Source organism: Crocodylus porosus, unplaced genomic scaffold (assembly GCF_001723895.1).
Source record: "Crocodylus porosus isolate Cpor-Errol unplaced genomic scaffold, CroPor_comp1, whole genome shotgun sequence".
Taxonomy (NCBI): Eukaryota; Metazoa; Chordata; order Crocodylia; family Crocodylidae; genus Crocodylus; species Crocodylus porosus.
Window position 1 is genome coordinate 265,090,713 of NW_017728886.1, and position 19,063 is coordinate 265,109,775.

Here is a 19,063-nt window from a genome sequence, read left to right on the forward strand (position 1 = left end):
GGCAGGGGGCTGGACTTGATGATCTCTCGAGGTCCCTTCCAGCCCTGATGTCTATGAAATCTATGATAAAAAGTCCTTTTTCAAATACATAGGTAGGATGAAGAAAGCACCGGGCAACGTGGGGCCCCTGCAAGATTCTCTGGGTAATCTGGTGGTTGCACCAGAGGAGAAAGCAGACCTCTTTAACCAGTTCTTCACCACCATTTTCTTGTCCAGGGACCAGGACTTCCCCACCGTGACACAAGACAGACTCGAGGGGAACGCCTCCAGACCTCAGGTTGGGGAGGACTGGGTTAGAGAGCTTCTGGAGGGGCTGGACGTGTTCAAATCAGCAGGTCCAGATGCTCTGCACCCCAGGGTGTTGAGGGAGCTAACACGGGTTATTGCAGGGCCCTTGGCACAGCTTTACGAGCGCTCATGGTGCTTGGGCCAGGTGCCAGATGATTGGAAGATAGCCAACGTGGTCCCCATATTTAAAAAAGGGAGGACCTGGGCAACTATAGGCCTATCAGTCTTACCTCAATCCTACGGAAACTCTTTGAGAAGATCCTCAAGGAGCACATCTGTGATGGGCTGGCCTCAGGGATGATGCTCAAGGGCAACCAGCACAGTTTCATTAGGGGCAGGTCATGTCAGACCAACCTGATTGCCTTTTCTGATCAGGTTACAAAGGCGCTGGATGTAGGTGTTGCTGTGGACATAGTCTTTCTGGACTTCAGCAAGGCCTTTGACACTGTCTCCCACCCCATCCTTATTAAAAAACTAGGCGACTGTGGCACTGATGCCTACATAGTCAGATGGATTGCAGATTGGCTGAAGGGTCACACTCAGAGGGTGGTGGTGGATGGGTCATATTCGACCTGGAGGGAAGTGGGCAGTGGAGTCTCCAAGGAGGGCTTGGTCCTTGGGCCCGCATTGTTCAATTTCTTTATAAGCGATTTGGACGACGGGGTGAAAAGCACTCTGTTTAAATTTGCTTATGATACCAAAATTTGGGGTGAGGTGAGCACGCTAGTAGGGAGGGAAAGACTGCAGCAAGACATGGATAGGTTACCGGGGTGGTCTAGCAAAAACAAGATGCGTTTCAATACTGACAAGTGCAGGGTGCTGCACTTGGGCAGTAGTAACCAGCAGCACACTTATAAGATGGGAAACTCCCTTCTTGAGAGCACAGAGGCAGAAAGGGATCTTGGAGTCATTATTGACTCCAAGATGAATATGGGCTGACAATGTGAGGTCACGGTTGGCAGGGCTAGCCAGACCTTGTCGTGCATCCACAGGTGCATCTCGAGCAGGTCCAAGGAGGTGATCCTCCCCCTCTACACGACACTGGTCAGGCCACAGGTGGAGTACTGTGTCCAGTTCTGTGCGCCCCACTTCAGGAGGGATGTGGAACAACATTGAGAGGGTCCAGAGGAGGGCCACCTGCATGATCCGGGGACAACAGGGCAGACCCTACAATGAGAGACTGCGGGACCTGAACCTGTTCAGCCTTCACAAGAGAAGGCTGAGGGGGGACCTGGTGACTGTCTATAAACTCACTAGGGGGGGACCAGAAGGGTTTGGGAGAAACCTTGTTTCCCCTAGCACCCCCTGGCATAACAAGGAATAACGGCCACAAGTTGCTGGACAGTAGGTTTAGATTAGACATGTGTAAGAACTACTTCACAGTTAGGGCGGCTAGGAGCTGGAACCAACTTCCAAGGGAAGTGGTGCTAGCTCCTACCCTGGGAGTCTTTAAGACGAGGCTTGATGTCTGGAATCATTTGGGCCCAGTTTTTCTCCTGCCCAGGCAGGAGGTCGGACTTAAAGATCTACAAGGTCCCTTCCGACCCGACTTCTATGATGTGATTCTATGAAGTGACAAGAGATTTCCTATTCCTACCCTCCCCGCCCAGATTCAGATTTTGTTAAGGTGCTTGTTCATCTCTTTGCTCTTCATCATGAATCAAAAAGCAATGGCAGAAGTCCATGGCTATATCTAGACCAGCAGTAGGCAACCTTTTCCAGCTGTGGGTCAGAACATCCCACACCTCAGGTCAGAGGCATACGAGCGCTAGGATCTGCCCCCAGTCAGTGCTTCTTCCCGCAGTGGCACAGGGAGAGTGCCAGCAGATAACGACCCCTGGTGCTGAGTCCCTGTGTCCACGGGCCAGATCCAGCCTGTGAGCTGGGCCATTGATTGCGGACTCCCACTCTAAACAGTGCAATTCAGCATTGCAGAGATATCAATGTTAGCTCTAAATTAACAGATACTAAGACTTATATACCAGTGATTCTCAACCAGGGAGCCGGGGTCGTGAGCAAACATGATTGAGAAGATAAAGCCAGAGATTTCAAATAGGAATCCACAATGTCAAAACCAGGCTGACCTGCTGAGGCCCGAGTTCTTTCCAACAGAAGAAACTGCTCTATTATCTTTCTGTTGCCAAAAACTGAGCGAAAACCTAGAGCTAGCATTTTCTGAGGGTTCTTCATGTCTACAGTGGAAACATTCTCTTTAACAGAAAAGACATGGAAAGAAAGGACAACTATTAAGAAAAAGAAAACTGTCTGGTCCCAAAAGCAAGGAGTGAGACAAAGCACAACTATCAGAGACATCCTTCACTGGCCTTATCTACACAGAATGAGACAACCCTGGTTTTTTTTACTCCAGTTTCAAAATTCACATGTTAAAATACTTCTAGTTTGTTAAACAGAAAAATATATCTACTTCCACGGATTTTTTTTTTTTTTTTATAATCAGCAAACACACCTCAGACCCCATGTTATATTCTCAAAAATAGATACAGCTACTTTTTTGGATCCATCTCTAAAATTAAACTTCTGAAAGCATGTGAAACTATTACTACTGTTTTAATCCTGATTCAGGAGGAGCACCCCCTTCACAAACAAAAGTAAACAAACAAACAATGTACAGAAAAGGGGCCACATCCAAAGTACTTGCAATCTATGTGTTTAGATCAGAAAAGATACTGGGAGTAGTCTGTATATCACGACAGAGATCCACAGTATTGTTTTCTATTACCCAGTTGTCACAAAGCAAAGTTTCAGCATTTGCAACACAGCACAAAAAGAAACTTATTTTCACATCCATTTGTAGACGTTAGGTAATGTCAATAGGTTTAGTAATAATATACAGTTCTCAAACTCTGAAGTCTGCACAGTAATTACATACTGTTACAAAGTCATTACAAACTGCAGTTTTGAAGCTGTGTATGCTGACTGACACAGCAAATCTGACTCATTCACCAAAGCCCTTTTCCAAAACGCTACTTTAAATACTGAAAATTTTCAAGTTTTTTTTATTTTCTCAAATCTGACCTACACCAAGGAGATCTATTTCTAAAATTCTCTTAGAAGTATATTATTTGGCTACTTAATAAAAGGAATTCATAGTAAGAAAACTCAAAAAAGGTCACAAAGAAATATGGGTCACCTTTAAGATATCAAGTAATTTATGTTGTATTCAGTCTTTCAAGATTCAGCCTGGTAGAAGTCAGCTCATACTCTGTTTCTCAAGGAAGCAGGCAAATTGTAGCCCAGCTACAAATAGGATCATTTTGTAACTATAAATTTGGTTCCATTATTCAGTTCCCCTTTGGTGCAGGTTGACAGTACCGATCATATCTCCTCCTAAATTGTTGGCTACTCAGAGTCGAGCCAACAGACTACCATATATTTTGACACCCTTAGGCCAGTGTGGCTCTTCTCTTCTGGGAGCCTCAGATGACATTTGCAGATAAAAGAAAACAGACAAGCAACTTTCATTCCATCTCACAGGAAGCTTAAAATTAACGTACTGTGATCTGAATGCCCCATCAGCTGATCTAAGCGAAAGACAAAACTCCCAGTTAAGCAACAGTTCTTTCCATATCTGATCCAAACAGCAGTCCTCTGTCAAATCAAGTTTACAGATCTTGCATCACGACAGAGATCAGAGACTTTTTAAAAGGCAACACTTGCCTAATATATCAAAACCATGAAGCTTAAGCAAAAAAGCAAACAGAAGCCTTATTAGTAAAGTTGATCTCAGCTTAAGAATAAGAACAAGGACAAGAACTCTTAGTACTTTGACAGTTTATTTTCATCTTATGAACTCTTTAAAAATAATACCTGTTGTGTAGTAATAATCACACAACACTCATAGAAATCTATAGGCTCAAGGATAAAATTTTATCGTCCATACTTAACAGATCATGTAAAAATAAAATATTAACAGATCCTGAAAAAACGCTACTTAACCTAAGTGAGTAAATGTTCAATACTGAACTAAATACCAGAAAAGACATTCTATAATGGTCTTAAATTTCTGAAGTACATCAAACTTTTGCTGAAATGCTAACCTTTGCTGAAAAGTCTAACTGTGTCACAGCTACTGATGGACATGCTAGAGAATTTACTATTATATATTTTCTAAATGTGAACACGAACAACATACTGTTCCCATGTAAAAAACCTGCTTGCTTACCATGGCAGCTTGTTCTTATTACTCCCTTGTACTGCACTGAAAAAATTAAACTGACCAACTTAGTCACACACAATGCTAATATATATATATTTTTTTTTAATGAAAATTAACATTATTTCCAGAAACCAAACCTTTTTCATTCTTTACAAGTACAGACTAGGAGAAGAATTTACTTTCACTTTTAAATGACTACATTAGCTCCAGAATTTAAAAAGAGCAATATACAAATCAGTACCTTATTTGCAGCCAATATACATATTACATCACAAATTAATAGAAATATTCTCTAAAGGAAGCAACACTACAGAAAACCAAATATTTATTACCAGCTATACAAGCATACAGCACCAGAAGTCTTTTAGCATTCATGGGCTAGGAACACCCTTGTATTTTACAAGGTAATTTTTTGTTCTTCTTTCTAATAAAAAGAGTCAAGATAGCTACTAATACGTACCATTATTTGCACAATTCAAAAATCCAAAAACCTGCATTTTTCCACTGTGGAATATAAAAACCCTGAAGAGAAAGTGTATTTGGATCGGTTTCCTTGTCCCTGCACTGCTCACATCCCCATCTCAACTTCCCTCCCTTCCTCAAATCTTTAAAACACTTGAGAGCTCTCAAATTTCTTACAGGCAAATCAAAACATGCCCTCACTTCAGAAAACATTTTACGCAACTTTAATGATAAGAAGGCATACTGTGAATCAAAAAAAAAAGCCAGCCCCCAAACAGCTAGTAAGGGAACTGTTTTAGGCTTTCATTAAAAGGTTTGCTTATCCTCAAGAGATCACATCACCCGCACAAGAGGTATTACTTTTTCAGAGGGCTGGAGATGTAAACAGAAGATTAACTGATGGTAGAAGTTTTTTCAAATTTCTGCATCACTCTTCACTTCAGACAAGGGTCAACCTGGTAAAAATGAGACTTTTCCAAGATCTGTGGAAGCCATTCATTCATTCTTGAGTTTATGCTCCTATTATTCAGTTCCCTGAAGTGTACAAAAACCCTCTTGTTATAACAAATAAAGGAAACCAAAAACCGCTATTACAGTTAATATTCAGGACTTTCAATATATCCCTATTTTCATATGAGGATGTCTTTCTGAAAACTTCCAGTCCTGTGCGTGGTTTTCCACAGGGAAGGGAGCTTCAACACAGATAAATGAAAGTTCAGTTCATGCTGGTCAGCATTTTTCTAGTGATACAGAAACAAGACACACACATTTTATAGCTCGGATACAGTTTTGAAAATAAAAGATATTCTTTTGTTCAAACAGCTTGGCGCACCACTGTAAGCAGGCATTAAAGAACAGTGAGCCCCTTTTTACCAACTGAAAAAGGTTCACTGCTTCTGCAATTTTCCCTATTACTTCCAAACCAGAACCCATTAAAAAACAACCAACCAAATAAAACTTGCATTAACAGAAACACGATGGGCTCAAAGTGAAGTCAAAACCCCAACAGTAACTAGCTTGGTCATTTTGTAGAATTCATTTTTGCTGCTTTCTGAACTGATATATTGATGTATCCGAGTCTTAGCCTCTATTCTTAAGCAGAATCTTCCATTGACTTTAGCTCTATATAACACAGATTTTCTTGTCATTAAAAATGTTTTATTGGAAAAGTTAATGCAACCCCATTACAGTGGCATTACATAGCCTTTATGGTTTACAGCTTTATGTACAGAATTAATGTAGCATCTGTTAGTGACTCCTTCCTATTCTACTCCAGTTCTTGTCGAACCAAAGTACTGTACACACGTCACAAACTCACCTGCCCACCATTCTGGTCATGTGAATCCCTTCTCCCTTTTCTCTCCAAGGGAAAATTATGGGAAGATTTTGTGGGTATTTTAAAATTTATAACATGATTGCTATACTACATGTGTTATAGAACACTTTACACTTGAATCAAAAAGTATCCATATTTGATCGCTGAACCCTCCCTCCCACCCCTATTAGTTATATTCTAAAATGACTTTAAAATGGAGCACACAATCCTGGTTTTGTCCTAAAAATAGGTGTCTAATTGGTGTGACATTTCACACAGAACATTTCTATGCCCTGTATTTTCTAGGTAAGTTTTTATTTGGTTTTTCCTTTCATAAGTTATTAACAGGAAGCCTCTGAACTTGAGACTGATTTTTTTCTTAGACGTCCTATTTTTTCATTGCTTATTGACACCTATGTAAAAACCAGTAGAGAAAAGATTTGCTGTACTGGAGACCTCTCAAAAATGTTAAGTTTAAGGCTGTTTGTGGTCATCATTCAAAAGACAGCCACAAATCTGCACGTGCACCTAGCTGATGTGGAAGGGACATGTATGCCTGACCGGCCATTCTTGGGATGGAGTGTGCAAACCTGAGGGGGTTGTTGCTGGAGGAGGGCAGGGATGACAGCTGGCACAACTAAACCAGACAGGCGTAAGAAGAGTGACCTGGGTTCAGCAACAAGGTGTCTGGGGGTATGGCACGGTGGGGACCACTCAAACCTGAATAAGATCCTCTGCACGTGAACCTTAGTAAAGAGCTATACGTTTGTCAGATGTAATCCTTTCTCTGTCTCAAAAAAACGTGGGGTGGCTGATGGATAAAAGGCTCCTCTGCAGCACTCCCACATGCCCAGTATACCAATACAAAGGATAGCATGGCAATGGGGAACTGGAGGAATTGCTGCAAGTATCAGATTTCCAGGCCTTGTAACTCAGGACCTTTAAAAAAAAAAAAATAATTAAGGTGGAAACTTACCTCTAAGGAAAGTATTATATGGTTCAGAGGGGAAAAAGGAATGAGGGGAGCTGGATTTCACTGACCCCATACCTTCACATTTCTAAAGGAAAAAATTCAGTTTACAAATAGACTCTGTACTAAAACTATATATATACATATTGCACAGAGAGAGAGAGAGAGAGAGAGAGAGAGAGAGTGCGTGTGCACGCCTCTAAGGTAAAAGATGTCCAAACAACAGTCAGCAAAAACTGAACACAAGGCAAACCAAATTCTTTAGATTAAAATAACCATGATAAGGTATCTTCAAGGCTCCTGATAAGTGTCCGTTTAGTATGAAAATGAGCTAAAAGATTCTAGAAATTGGAAGAAATGCTTGTACTGGGAACCAAAACTTGTGTTTTGATTGGTTAATGCTGAGACAATGAGGCTGTCGCCCCTTCCTGGAGACTGAGCAAGCTCTGCACAAACAACGGGAGAAGCGGAAACAAGTGGAATGAAACCATTCTGCCACTCATCTCTTGGGACCCACCATGACACAGCTGAGCCTTCATCATCCTAGTCCTGAAAGGAGCCTTAAGCAAATCAGATCAGAACAAGGAAATTGATATCACCACTTCCAGCAGCTGATCAGACTCTGGGCACCGCACACTACAAGCAAAGAAAGAAAAAGAAACACAAAGCAGAGACAGAAGCTGCTTCTTCCTCCTTTTGCTGTTATTCTCTCACCATTTTTGTCTGCCTTCTGCATGAAAAAAAGTCAAACATCAACAGCAGCAACATGATCTGTAACATTCCCTACAAAAAGAGTGTCAGGAGGGTTTCTCCAAAACCCTTCCTATAAGCTTACTAGAAAAGGAACAGGATATTATTATTAACTCAGGCTTTCACTTTAAGAGTTAAAACTTCTGAAGTGTTTTCCTCCTTTTTCTGGATCATTAAAACCAGATTTTAAAACAAGGGATTTGTTAACAATCTCCTTCAGGGGCCCAAGACACCCTTGGCACAGAACAGGTTCTTATGAAGATACTTATGAAAAGCGACCACGAACTAACTTCCCGTATTTTCTCGAATCCAAGGAAAAATGAAAAAACCCCCACCGTCATCTTAGATTTGAGTACAGTCCAGGCCAGGCATATTCTCCAGCGGCATCTCCAACTCCAACCTCAACCTGGGGGAGCCACATAGAGAGAGCGGAGGCAGCCCACGGAGAGCCTGCACGGTACGCAGCCCAGGGGCAGCATGAGGGAAGGTGATGGTGGTACAGGGATGGTGCAGGGAGGGAAGACTGCAAATGAAGGATGTCAGGGGAGACTACATAGCACAGGGTGGGAGAAGTACAGGAAGGACTGCACAGACATGGGAGTTTCTGTGACTCTGGCCCAACCCAGGGCTGGGGCTTGAACTGCTGCTGCCTCTTCTGCCTGCCCAGGCCTGGAGCCACCGCATGTTGTGAAGCCAGAGTCACTGCATAGGGTAAGTTGCAGAGGAGGGAGGTGAGGGGCAGGACAGGTGTCAAGGGGAGGCAACTAGCCATGGGACAGGCCTTAGAGTGGGGCTAAGACAACTAGAGAGGCAGGGGGGCATAGGGCAAGTTGCCCACTTCTACCAGTGCTGCTTTTTCTGCTGGTTGCCCTCCCAAGACTATTTCCCCCCTCACAGTGATGGCGGGGATGAATTGAAGATGACCTTGCAATCATTAGCTTCTATACATGAATAATTCTAACTAATTTATAATTTTCCATGTATAGAATCTAATTATTGGGGGGGGGGGGGAGAATTGTTTTAAATTCAAAGTTATTTGGGATTTAGGTAAATACAGTGTTCAGCTGGAATCTACCCATATACTGTTTTTTAATTTCTTCAAATATTTTTAAATCAGCAAATGATACTTGACCTGAGCCTACAAGAAGCTATACACCGTGACAAAACACAGGGATTGGCTTTACATGCCAAAAAAAGTCAAGCAGAAGTTTCATAGTCTATAGGATTTCTAGGGATCTATTAAGATAAGACAATATGGAAAGAGATAGCAGGAGCTGATGCATGGATGCCAATTTTCATTTTTGCTGGGGGGAGGGGAGGGGACTACAATGATGGGTATGTGGAAAGCTTTACACATTTCAGGTGACAGCCCTCTTCCCAAGGGGAGCCAGGGCCCTTGTGACCCCACATCCTCAGCGCCTCCGAGCTGACATTCTTAGCAAGAGACATAACCGAAAACTCACAAAATCTAATCCTGACTTTCTGCATAGACTTGGAGAGAGAACCCTACCCATCTAAATATTTATCTGTATTGCAATTTTTTTATTAGCCTTCATTTGCATATAATTTTGGAGATGACCCAAATGATAAGTATTATTAAACACCTTCTCAAACTTACTGGCAAAAATATGGATAAATCATTGCAAAGTTAACTAAAATCCACATTTTCTCAGCCACAAAAATTCCATTCAAACAGTTTCCCAGGGAACAAAACCTAGTATACCTTTCAGGTCCCTCTCTAGGCTTTGTTATATCAAGTGCAATGCCCCCTCTCAGTGGCAGTGGTGCTCCTTTATGCTACAATGTTGTTCCCACCATCTAGCAGAAGGATGGCAGCGTTCCAGCATGGGTGAAGCAATAATAGATAGCAATCTTGGTAGGAAGTTTCGTGATCCCTCCTGGGTAAAGAGTGCTGTTTTAATTTAGCTAAAACATTTATTCCATGCATAGACAAAAGGGGTGTAATCTACAAAGCAGGGGTGTCAAACTTACCTGGCCCCGTAGGCTGGATGAGTAGCACTGGGCCAGTCTGGGGGCCGGATCAGGTCCATACACTGCCCAACAACCCCCACTCCCTCCATGCTGGATCCAGAGCAGCGGGACTGACCCCAGCTGGTCAGGATCCATATGCAGTGCAGGTCCTGGGATGCATGCCACAGATGGTGCCCACTGTAGCCAGTCCGGGACCCACACTGCACATGAGGTCCATCCTGGCTGGTCTAGAATCCATGCTGCACATAGCACCTGCTCCAGCCCGTCCATAATCTGCAGAGCAGTCCTGGACTAGACAGGGAGGGAGGAAAAATAGTCACTACATGCAGCCACCTGGAGTGGGTGCTATGGGACCACCTGGAGAGGGTGCACAAGTAGCACAAATCCTGCAGCAAGCACCACATATCACAGGCCCTCCACACGGGGCAAGTCCAGCAGCATGGGCATCACCTCAGGCCCAGGGGAAACCAACAGGGGCCAGGCAAAGGGGCTCCACAGGCCGGTTCTGGCTGTGGGCCATATCTTTACCACCCCTACTGTATAGAAAGCTGATTCCGTTCATCTCAATTAACTACTAAGTTGCACTTATACAGGAGTTTCCATGCAAAGAACTCAAAGCTAAAAAATGCTGTTCTGAGGTTCACTTAAACTGGGCACAGGCCAAGTACTTGATGACAGCTACTAATGAAAAAAAGGCTAAAAGAAACACAAAATAGTAAGTGGATTTTTCAGCCATTCTAGTGCATCAGGTATTTTTCAAATACACTGCCTCTGTTTGTAATCTACTGTATTTTTTGAGGGCTGGGATCAATGAATGGGACATGAGCTAATCAGTGCCATACACCAGGATTTCTCTCTGCTTTGTTAAAGGGACCTGTAAAGCTAAACCCAGGCACATGAAAGCTTATTCTTTAATAACATCATTCAAACCAGCATATTTAAGGGTCTGTCAACATTTTTATTACCTACAGACTCAGAACTTTATAACTCAGTTGGAACCTTTCACACTAGCAATCACCAGGTGCCAAACATAAAACAAAAATGAAAGCTTGGGGGTTTTTTTAACATTTTCTGCAAAAGCACAATTGCCGAGTAACTCACCAGTCCAGAATGATATTTGTGGAAACAGAGGCTTACATTTTGCGCTTAGAGTATAAAAGCTGTCATTAAGAAAAGCAACTCGTATATACCTAGAAGAAAAATTAGTTCCCCCTCCTTTATGTAGGTCACTAGAGTAATTTATTTATGTTTTGTTTTAATTAACATTTTTAAGGGATTTATCGGCATTTAAAATATGAATTATTCTGTTACAATGATAAGAGCTTAAAAATGTACAGGAGCAACTCAGTCACCATTTACAGAATCAGGCTGTTCAAGAGACAAGTTTAGTAATCACTGTTGCCTTTTGTTCTGTGATCAAGGAGAGCCATCATTACCATGGCTTTTGCCATGGCCTCACAGTAGCTAGAAGACCTGACCAGAAGACAATATTAACAAACAATGGGTTTTGCTACCTAATGCTTACTATCCTGGAATCTCTGGTAAGCTATGCTCCTTAAATTCAGAAAGCACTTTATCTCCCGAAAGACTCGGTACTAAGATTCACTCAGTTCTGAGTCTTTGCTGGATAATGCTAGTGATAATTCATTTTTATGAATTCACCTATATTCATTTTTAGAAAATAGAGACAGTGCCGCTCATTCTTAGGAAAAACTCTCTTTTGCTTTGACGCCCAGAAAATAAAATGGTTAGACCGCTGCTGACCTATTTATTGCATCCTACCGCTTGCTCATACTTCCCCATCTGTCGAGTCACACACCGTCTCATCTTATATTTGGATGGTACATTCTTTTGGGCAGGGGCAAGGGCAGGGGCAGCCTTTTTGTTGTGTTCACACAATGGCATATACCACACATTTTTATTTAAGGCACAAGGCAAACCAGTCACAAAGATGTTCCACATATAATGTTTTAGCATGCCATAAACCAAATGAATGGATGGCTTGTTATAGTTTATGGTGTGCTTAAAATATTAACTGCACCATAAATTCAATGTCTGCCAGGGCCCCATGCATCAAACCATGAGGTCTAGGTCCGTGACTAGGACTTTTCAATGCTATAGTAATACAAGTGATAACGGTAAAAATGACTGAGAGCCTTGAGTGCCAGTCTAAGTCTATACACCAAACATTGAAGTCTTTATTATGCAAACACTTACGGACATGCTAAGCTTTCACAAAGGGATTATTCCTTTTATTCTTTTTCATTTGAACTGATCAACACACATGCAAAAGCTTAAACATATATGCATGTAACTTCTTTAGCTTTGGTGAAGAGTTTTTTGGGGCCAACTGTGTTTTTTCAAATTGCAATGTGGCACGGTACAGGGGTTAACACCATGAAACTTGGAAAAATAAGGAAATGCCATGAAGTGAATCATTTGGGAGCCTTCAGTATAGAATCTATTCTGAAAGGCAGTACTTCCTGTACTATGATTCCCCCTGATATCATAAGGATGCATTACTTCTACCACAAAAAGGAAAAATATGTAACATTCACTGAACCATGGACACCATTGCTTGAATGATCTCTTCCCTTGGTTTTCATACTTTATTCTTGCCTGAAGGGGTGAAAAAGCAAAAAACTACATATAGGCATACATCTTTTGGCACCTATGGAAGGGACTGAACCCTGGATTCACCAGTGTGTAGGAAGGAAACCATGATGAGCCATAGTCCAGGGCAGCAAGGCTCACACTGCTGCTTCTGAGCCACAAGTGACTCTTCAGTGTACCACTGCAGCTCTTTACAGAAAAGGTTATCAAAGTGACTTTTTCTCATATGCGTTTCCTACACTCATGAATAATGCAGCATCTGTGCTATCTATAGCTATCAGTCACGGTACAAGCACTACATTTTCTGGTAGCAAAATACTAGAAAGCAAACAGCATTGGAACCATTACTGACTAACCAGCCAGGATTTATTACCGTACTCCCACGTTTTCTGAATCCTGTATCATGCTTCCCGAATATCAGCCTTTATTTCAAAGAAAGAATGTCATGTATCCAACTGACATCCCAACAAGTAAGAATGAGATACCATTCAGTGTTTCTGTAACTTATTGTACCTGCTTGCCAAAACAGTATGTTTGCATACCGGACATATACTTGCTATTGGTTAGAAACCAGAATATACTAGTACATAAATTTAGTGAACACTAAAGAGACTTACCCCTTTTTAAGCATTTCCCCTGTTCGACTGCACGTTTTTTTCTTTTGAACTACTGTATGTTTCCCACAACAGACCTAGTGATGTATGTTCTTGGGACTCTTTGACTAGCACTGACTGGACAACGCTGGACAAGAATCACTGGTTTTAGAGCTAACCTCCGAGCCCGGGCTCACAGGCAGGCAAGGAAAGCACTATAATCTGGGAGCTAACTACATTTAGCTGAGCTGCTTTACCTCAGTTTAAAAAAAGTGAGTTTTGCTGTGAGGTGAAAGTGAGAAAAAGTGGTCATGAAGATGCAAATAACTAGGGCAGGAAGCTCTGGAGAAATATATGAGCCACTTGATACAGGTTATACTTTTTGAACTTCAATTTCTTGCTTATAAATAGAAGCACAGGACTGGAAGGCACCTACCATTAAGCTATTACGTCCCATCACAAGCTTTCAATGGGAACCAGGGGCATCTATACACACAGTCCTGGGTGGAGGGGGAAGCACTTTAATTGAAGCAACTACTGCAGTCACGTATATTCAGCATCCCATGCTTCTAAATGGTGACAGGGCACTTGAACTAAAGCTCATCAAACAGCACCTCGGACACCATTCTGAAGCACGGAAACATGGAATATATGTGACAGAGGCTGCTGGAGTGCATTAACACGCTTTAGCAGACTTGACTAATTAGCACACATTGGAGCAGATGTCCGGCACACACATACGTGCTTCAGTTGTCCAAAAGCATGCCCTAAGGCAGTGGTCTCCAACCTTTTTATGGTGAAGATCACTTTGGCACCCCAGGATCTATGCTTCCCCCCATCCCACTGCCTGCCTTTACATGAGTTTAGGCATGAGTTAAGCAAGGCTTGAACTCCTATGCTTGGAGCCATACAGTTATACAGCCTAACACTGCGCTACTGCAGTTTTAAGGGGATGGTACTAAATACTGGCAAACAAACATAACTAATCCCAAATCCCTCCAGTCCCCAAAATTCCTATTAAAGCGAACAGACTTCTCTACGCCAGTGATTCTCAAAGACAGTGCTGCAGCACCCTGGGATATCCTCCCAAAGGTGCCACAGAGCACAGTGCAATATTAGCAGTTAGGTGTCCAAACACAATTTATAAGATAAACCCAGAGATTTCAAATAGGAATCCATAGTGTTAAAACATGTTTACCTGTTGTGGGTCTTTCTAATGTCTTTTAAAAAAAAGAATTGCTTCTTTTTCCACAGTCAAAAAATGAGTCAACAGTGGGTTCTGGCATTCTCTCAAGGGTGCTTTTACTCTGAAGAGGGATGTCTTGAGTCGAACAAGGTTGAGAACCACTGCTTTATGCCCACGAACAAATCAAGAAAATGCTACATGTAAACTGAATCTCTCTTGCAATCTTTCCTTACTTGTTACTGCTGCATTTTGTAACACTACCATTAGTGGTGTTTAGTAATGCAAGGTGCTCACTGAGCACCTGGGGTAGGGGTGTGGTAGGGAGAACACCATTCTGCTTCCCCCATTGAGCAGCTTTCCCCTCCCCCCCACAATACACAGTGCAGCATTGCACTGACCAGCCCCTGTGGCTGAGCAGAGACCATATAAAAGGTCCAGGAAGGGGAGAAGGAAGCACTGACCATCCCCCAGGAGCACTGAGGAGGGGAAAAGGGAGCACACCACTTCATTTGCTCCACTCACACCCCAGATATACTGATCAGTGGGTGTGGCACTCCCCTGCCTGACTCCTGTGGCCATACAGGGCAGCACAGGGCCCTCACTATGCCCTAATTATACTACTGATGGAGCTCAACAAAACCTTTACAGCCAAGTCACATCCAGGAAGGTTCACTGTACTGCAAGATATTTACCTAACAAATAAATGTGCAGCTGCCATGGTTTTTACTAGGATGACTTGCATCAGTCTTTTACAACTGCATTCTAAAGAACAAATAAATAGCTGAGGCTTACAAAGCAAATACAAGTGTGCTTTATGTATGACATCATGACATTAGTAGCTATTCATTTTATAAAGGTCAAATGAAATGAAGCATTAAAAAAAATAAAATTGATGCTTTGTATACCCTTACACATAAGTACGTTTTAAGATAAACTCAAAGACCAACAGACATCATTTCAGGCTCTTACTTTTCTGGGTTTCCAATATAATTACTAAAGACACTGCTAGCCCCCTAAAGCAGAATAGATACTGCACTGCTGACACTGCTCTAGGTGGCAGAGACATCAACAAATATTAGCTGAAAAGCAAGGGCATGAACTCTGCTATCAGTAGCTAAGCAGCTTCAAACATTTATTCTGCATTAGCCCTTATCTATTAGCAAAAGCTTTTCAGGGGAAAAAAACTGTTCATATATCCATTACCAAAACATTTCCCACACCTCCTTGATATCAAAACTGAAACCATCTTGCACACTGTAACAGGTGCCCTGGCTCCTGCTATCTTTTACCCTGCTCTTTAGCAATGTAAACTTCTAGGATGGATTGAAATATCAGACAGATGTCAAAACAAAGTAAGTTTACTATAAAAAAGGAGCAAGCATACTAGGGTGCTAATTAGACCTGGACCAGAGATGGGAAAGACAAAAGGGAAAAGGACAGTGGAGGTCATGTCAGGACATCTAGAGACCCTGATGCCCTATATAGGTCTATATATACACTGCACAGGACACAGGACCTTAAGCATCAGCACTGATACTTTTACTAAAATATTTACCATCTTTAAACTGGTTTGTAAAATAATTTTACTTATACAAAACCACATATCTATCTAAAGTTATACAACAGGTTAGTACAGGAGGCCATGCCACACTGAAAATGGGCAACTAGTATCACAGACATAACTTGAAGGGCTCCATAGATAAGAGAACACTATTAAACTATTCTAAAACACAGTTTAACAGTAATGGCCATGAATGCAGTACAGTTTGCTTCATCCAGAATATTACCAGCAGCTTTTTTATGTTTAGAAATTCCCTGCGATTATATCAAGACCAGCAAGATGGACATGACCATCATCATCATATACCTCAGTGTTTAAGTGGAGAAGACCTTTGGCATTTTTTCTAAGTGGGCACCAAATTGATTTTTTTTACAAGCCAAAACAGGGGTGACAATGAATCTTGCTGGACACTCTGCTCCCAAGCTGCTAACCACAAGAGACAGTGGTAGCAGGAAAAAAGATACTGTATTTACTTGAATAGAAGGTGACCCTGAATATAAAGACAACCCCCCAAATAATTAGATTCTCTATATGGAAAATGTATAAGTCTGTTATAGTTTTTCAGGTGTAGAATCTAATTATTAGAGTTCTGCCTTGAATTTGTCCCCCTCACACTGCTACAGCAGGGAAAAAATAAATCTGGGGGGTCAGGTAGCCCTTTTCTTTCTGCTTCCCCCCCAACTTTTTCTCCTGGCAGCCCCTTCCCTCTCTTCTTACTGTCAGACCCTGTTCTCCCTGAGAATACTGAAGTGAGGAACAAATTTAAAAACAATAACCCTGAAATTAAACCTGGCTGTAACAATTTGCATATACTACCCATGTACTTAGTTTATCCAGAATTGATGCATGTTACCCTTTTTTTGAAACTGTTGCAAAGTTTTAGCACAGGTACTCTATAAACATACTTCTGAGAAGTACTTTGGCACATACTTCTGCATAGCACAAACTATGCATGAAAATCGTGCAAAGCCAAAGGCTCGCGATTTACTACATAGTTCATCGCACTGGGCCCCACCAAAGTCAACAGCATTTCAAGTAATGATGACCACACAGCTCAGTACTCCAGATGCACGCCACAAAAGAGCCATGGGCTAATTAGCCCCCATTCATGCCTGCAACCAGGTATTCATGTCATGAGTCCTACAAGGCTCCAAAAAATGAACATGCAGATGAGATGCAAGGCAACCTGGTCTAGTTTCACCTCATGGAAGGTGGGACCACAGGAATATGTACCTGGTTGAAAGAAGGGCCAATGGAGAGATTCTGGGTGTACTATATGCAGTGTTGTGGCCCACCATAACTAAAAAGAGTCAGCAATGAAGGGGACCATGGTTAGTGGGCATTACCACGTGTCTGATTCAGATGAGCTGCACTGACCTGTTCTTGTGGTAGGTTCCCACCAGCATCTCAGCTTTTTGGCTAAGATCAGGCATTTTTGGCACCAAGGGAATGGTGTAAGGGCTGGCTCTGGGCCTCCCAGTGCCAGTCTAGTACCACCAGGCCTGGTAATTGTTCCCTGTGGAGGCTGGGGAACTCCCTTCTTGTCAGTGCAGAGACAGAAAAGGATCTTGGAATCACTATTAATGCCAAAATGAACATGGGCCAGCAGTGTGGGGATGCAGTCAGGAAGGCCAACCATACCTTTTCATACATCCACAGATGCATCTCAAGCAGGTCCAAGGAGGTGATCCTCCCCCTCTATGCAGCACTGATCAGACCACAGCTGGAGTACTGTGTCCAGTTCCGGGTGCCGCACTTCAAGAAGGATGTGGACAACATGGAGGGGGTCCAGAGGAGGCCACTTGCATGATCAGGGGGCAGCAGGGCAGACCCTACGAGGAGAGGCTACGGGACCTGAACCTGTTCAGCCTCCACAACTGAAGGAGGGGGGGATCTAGTGGCTGTTTACAAACTAGTCAGAGGGGACCAGCAGGCACTGGGGGAGTCCCTGTTCCCCCGAGCACTACCAGGAGTGACTAGAAATAACAGTCACAAGGTGGCAGAGGGTAGATTCAGACTAGACATCAGGAGGCTCTACTTCACTGTCATGGCAGCTAGGATCTGGAACCAGCTTCCAAGAGAAGTGGTGCTGGCTCCTACCCTGGGGGTCTTTAAGAGGAGGCTGGATGAACACCTTGCTGGGGTCATTTGACCCCACTACCTTTTCCTACCATGGCAGGGGGTCGGACTTGATGATCTGCTCAGGGCCCTTCCAACCCGACCAACTATGAAACTATGAACACCCGCCTGTATTTTTCTAAGAGCCACACAAAGAAAAAGGGTTCCACCATCAGCAGGTTTTCCCAAGGTGGGCCACATGTTTTATAGTCATGCTGAGTGTTGCCTGTATTTAATCAACTTCATAGTTGATTTCCATTGCTGAGCACATGCTGCTTTTGGCTGCAGTTTAACAACAGACAATGTATTTAACATGATTTTACTGTATCCAAGTAAGGCAGATGGATTTTCCCCCAGGCCAAAAGGGGGAGAACTTCATATTGTATTAGAGTAAATATGGTAGTAAACTGTGGGCTACAAGAATTAGTGACCAGATCCCTCAAGTTCTGCACTGATGACAGTCAAGTGCAAGAGAATTAGAAAAATAGAGTACAGTCAATCCTCAACTTACAACGTTTCCAGTTGCAACATTTCACATTTACAAAGTGTCATCCTGTTTCAGCTTTATGATGTCAGTTTCAACTTTACAACACCTGATCCAATGTGATGCCATGCCAGCAAAAAGGTTTGCTGCATCTCCCATCTCCCTGAAGAACATCTGTCTAAACTTCCTTGGACACTTTCTTTAAGAAAGCAGACAATACTGCAGAAAAACTTGCAGCCAAGACTCCTGAGAAGACTCCAGCCAAGAACCCTTTAAAAAGTCCAGCAAAGTCACCTCAAAGAAGTCCTTCCAAATCAATATGATTGCTATTTACAATATAAATACAATAATGTAGCTACATTACTCGTCTATAATTGATCAAGTACAAAATTTTGGGGTATTTTTAGCGAAAATAGGGTATTGGGCCTTGGTTCAGGAACCAATCCCCCATTTATGACATTGTTTCTTATGAGAAAATTGGTTCCAAGTTAAAATGTTTCAACTTAAGATGTGGTTTTCAGGAACTAATTGTTGTAAGTCCGAGGACTGCCTAT

The 19,063-nt window shown here is 42.4% G+C and overlaps 1 protein-coding gene across 9 annotated transcripts in view; it reads right to left on the reverse strand.

Moving 5' to 3' along the window:
* Positions 1-19,063, reverse strand: part of PTK2 (protein tyrosine kinase 2) — a 352,211-nt gene that overhangs the window by 311,467 nt on the left and 21,681 nt on the right. For 2 of the 9 annotated variants that reach the window (XM_019553184.1, XM_019553174.1), the window contains exon 1: positions 4,926-4,991. The exons of 1 other annotated variant lie outside the window; for it this stretch is intronic. In XM_019553184.1, the coding sequence (XP_019408729.1) occupies positions 4,926-4,962 (37 nt within the window). In that variant the 5' untranslated portion in view covers positions 4,963-4,991. Of the gene's footprint in view, positions 1-4,925; positions 4,994-19,063 lie in introns of those variants that run through there. 6 more of the 9 variants (XM_019553209.1, XM_019553193.1, XM_019553254.1 and 3 more) reach the window with 5 other exon arrangements.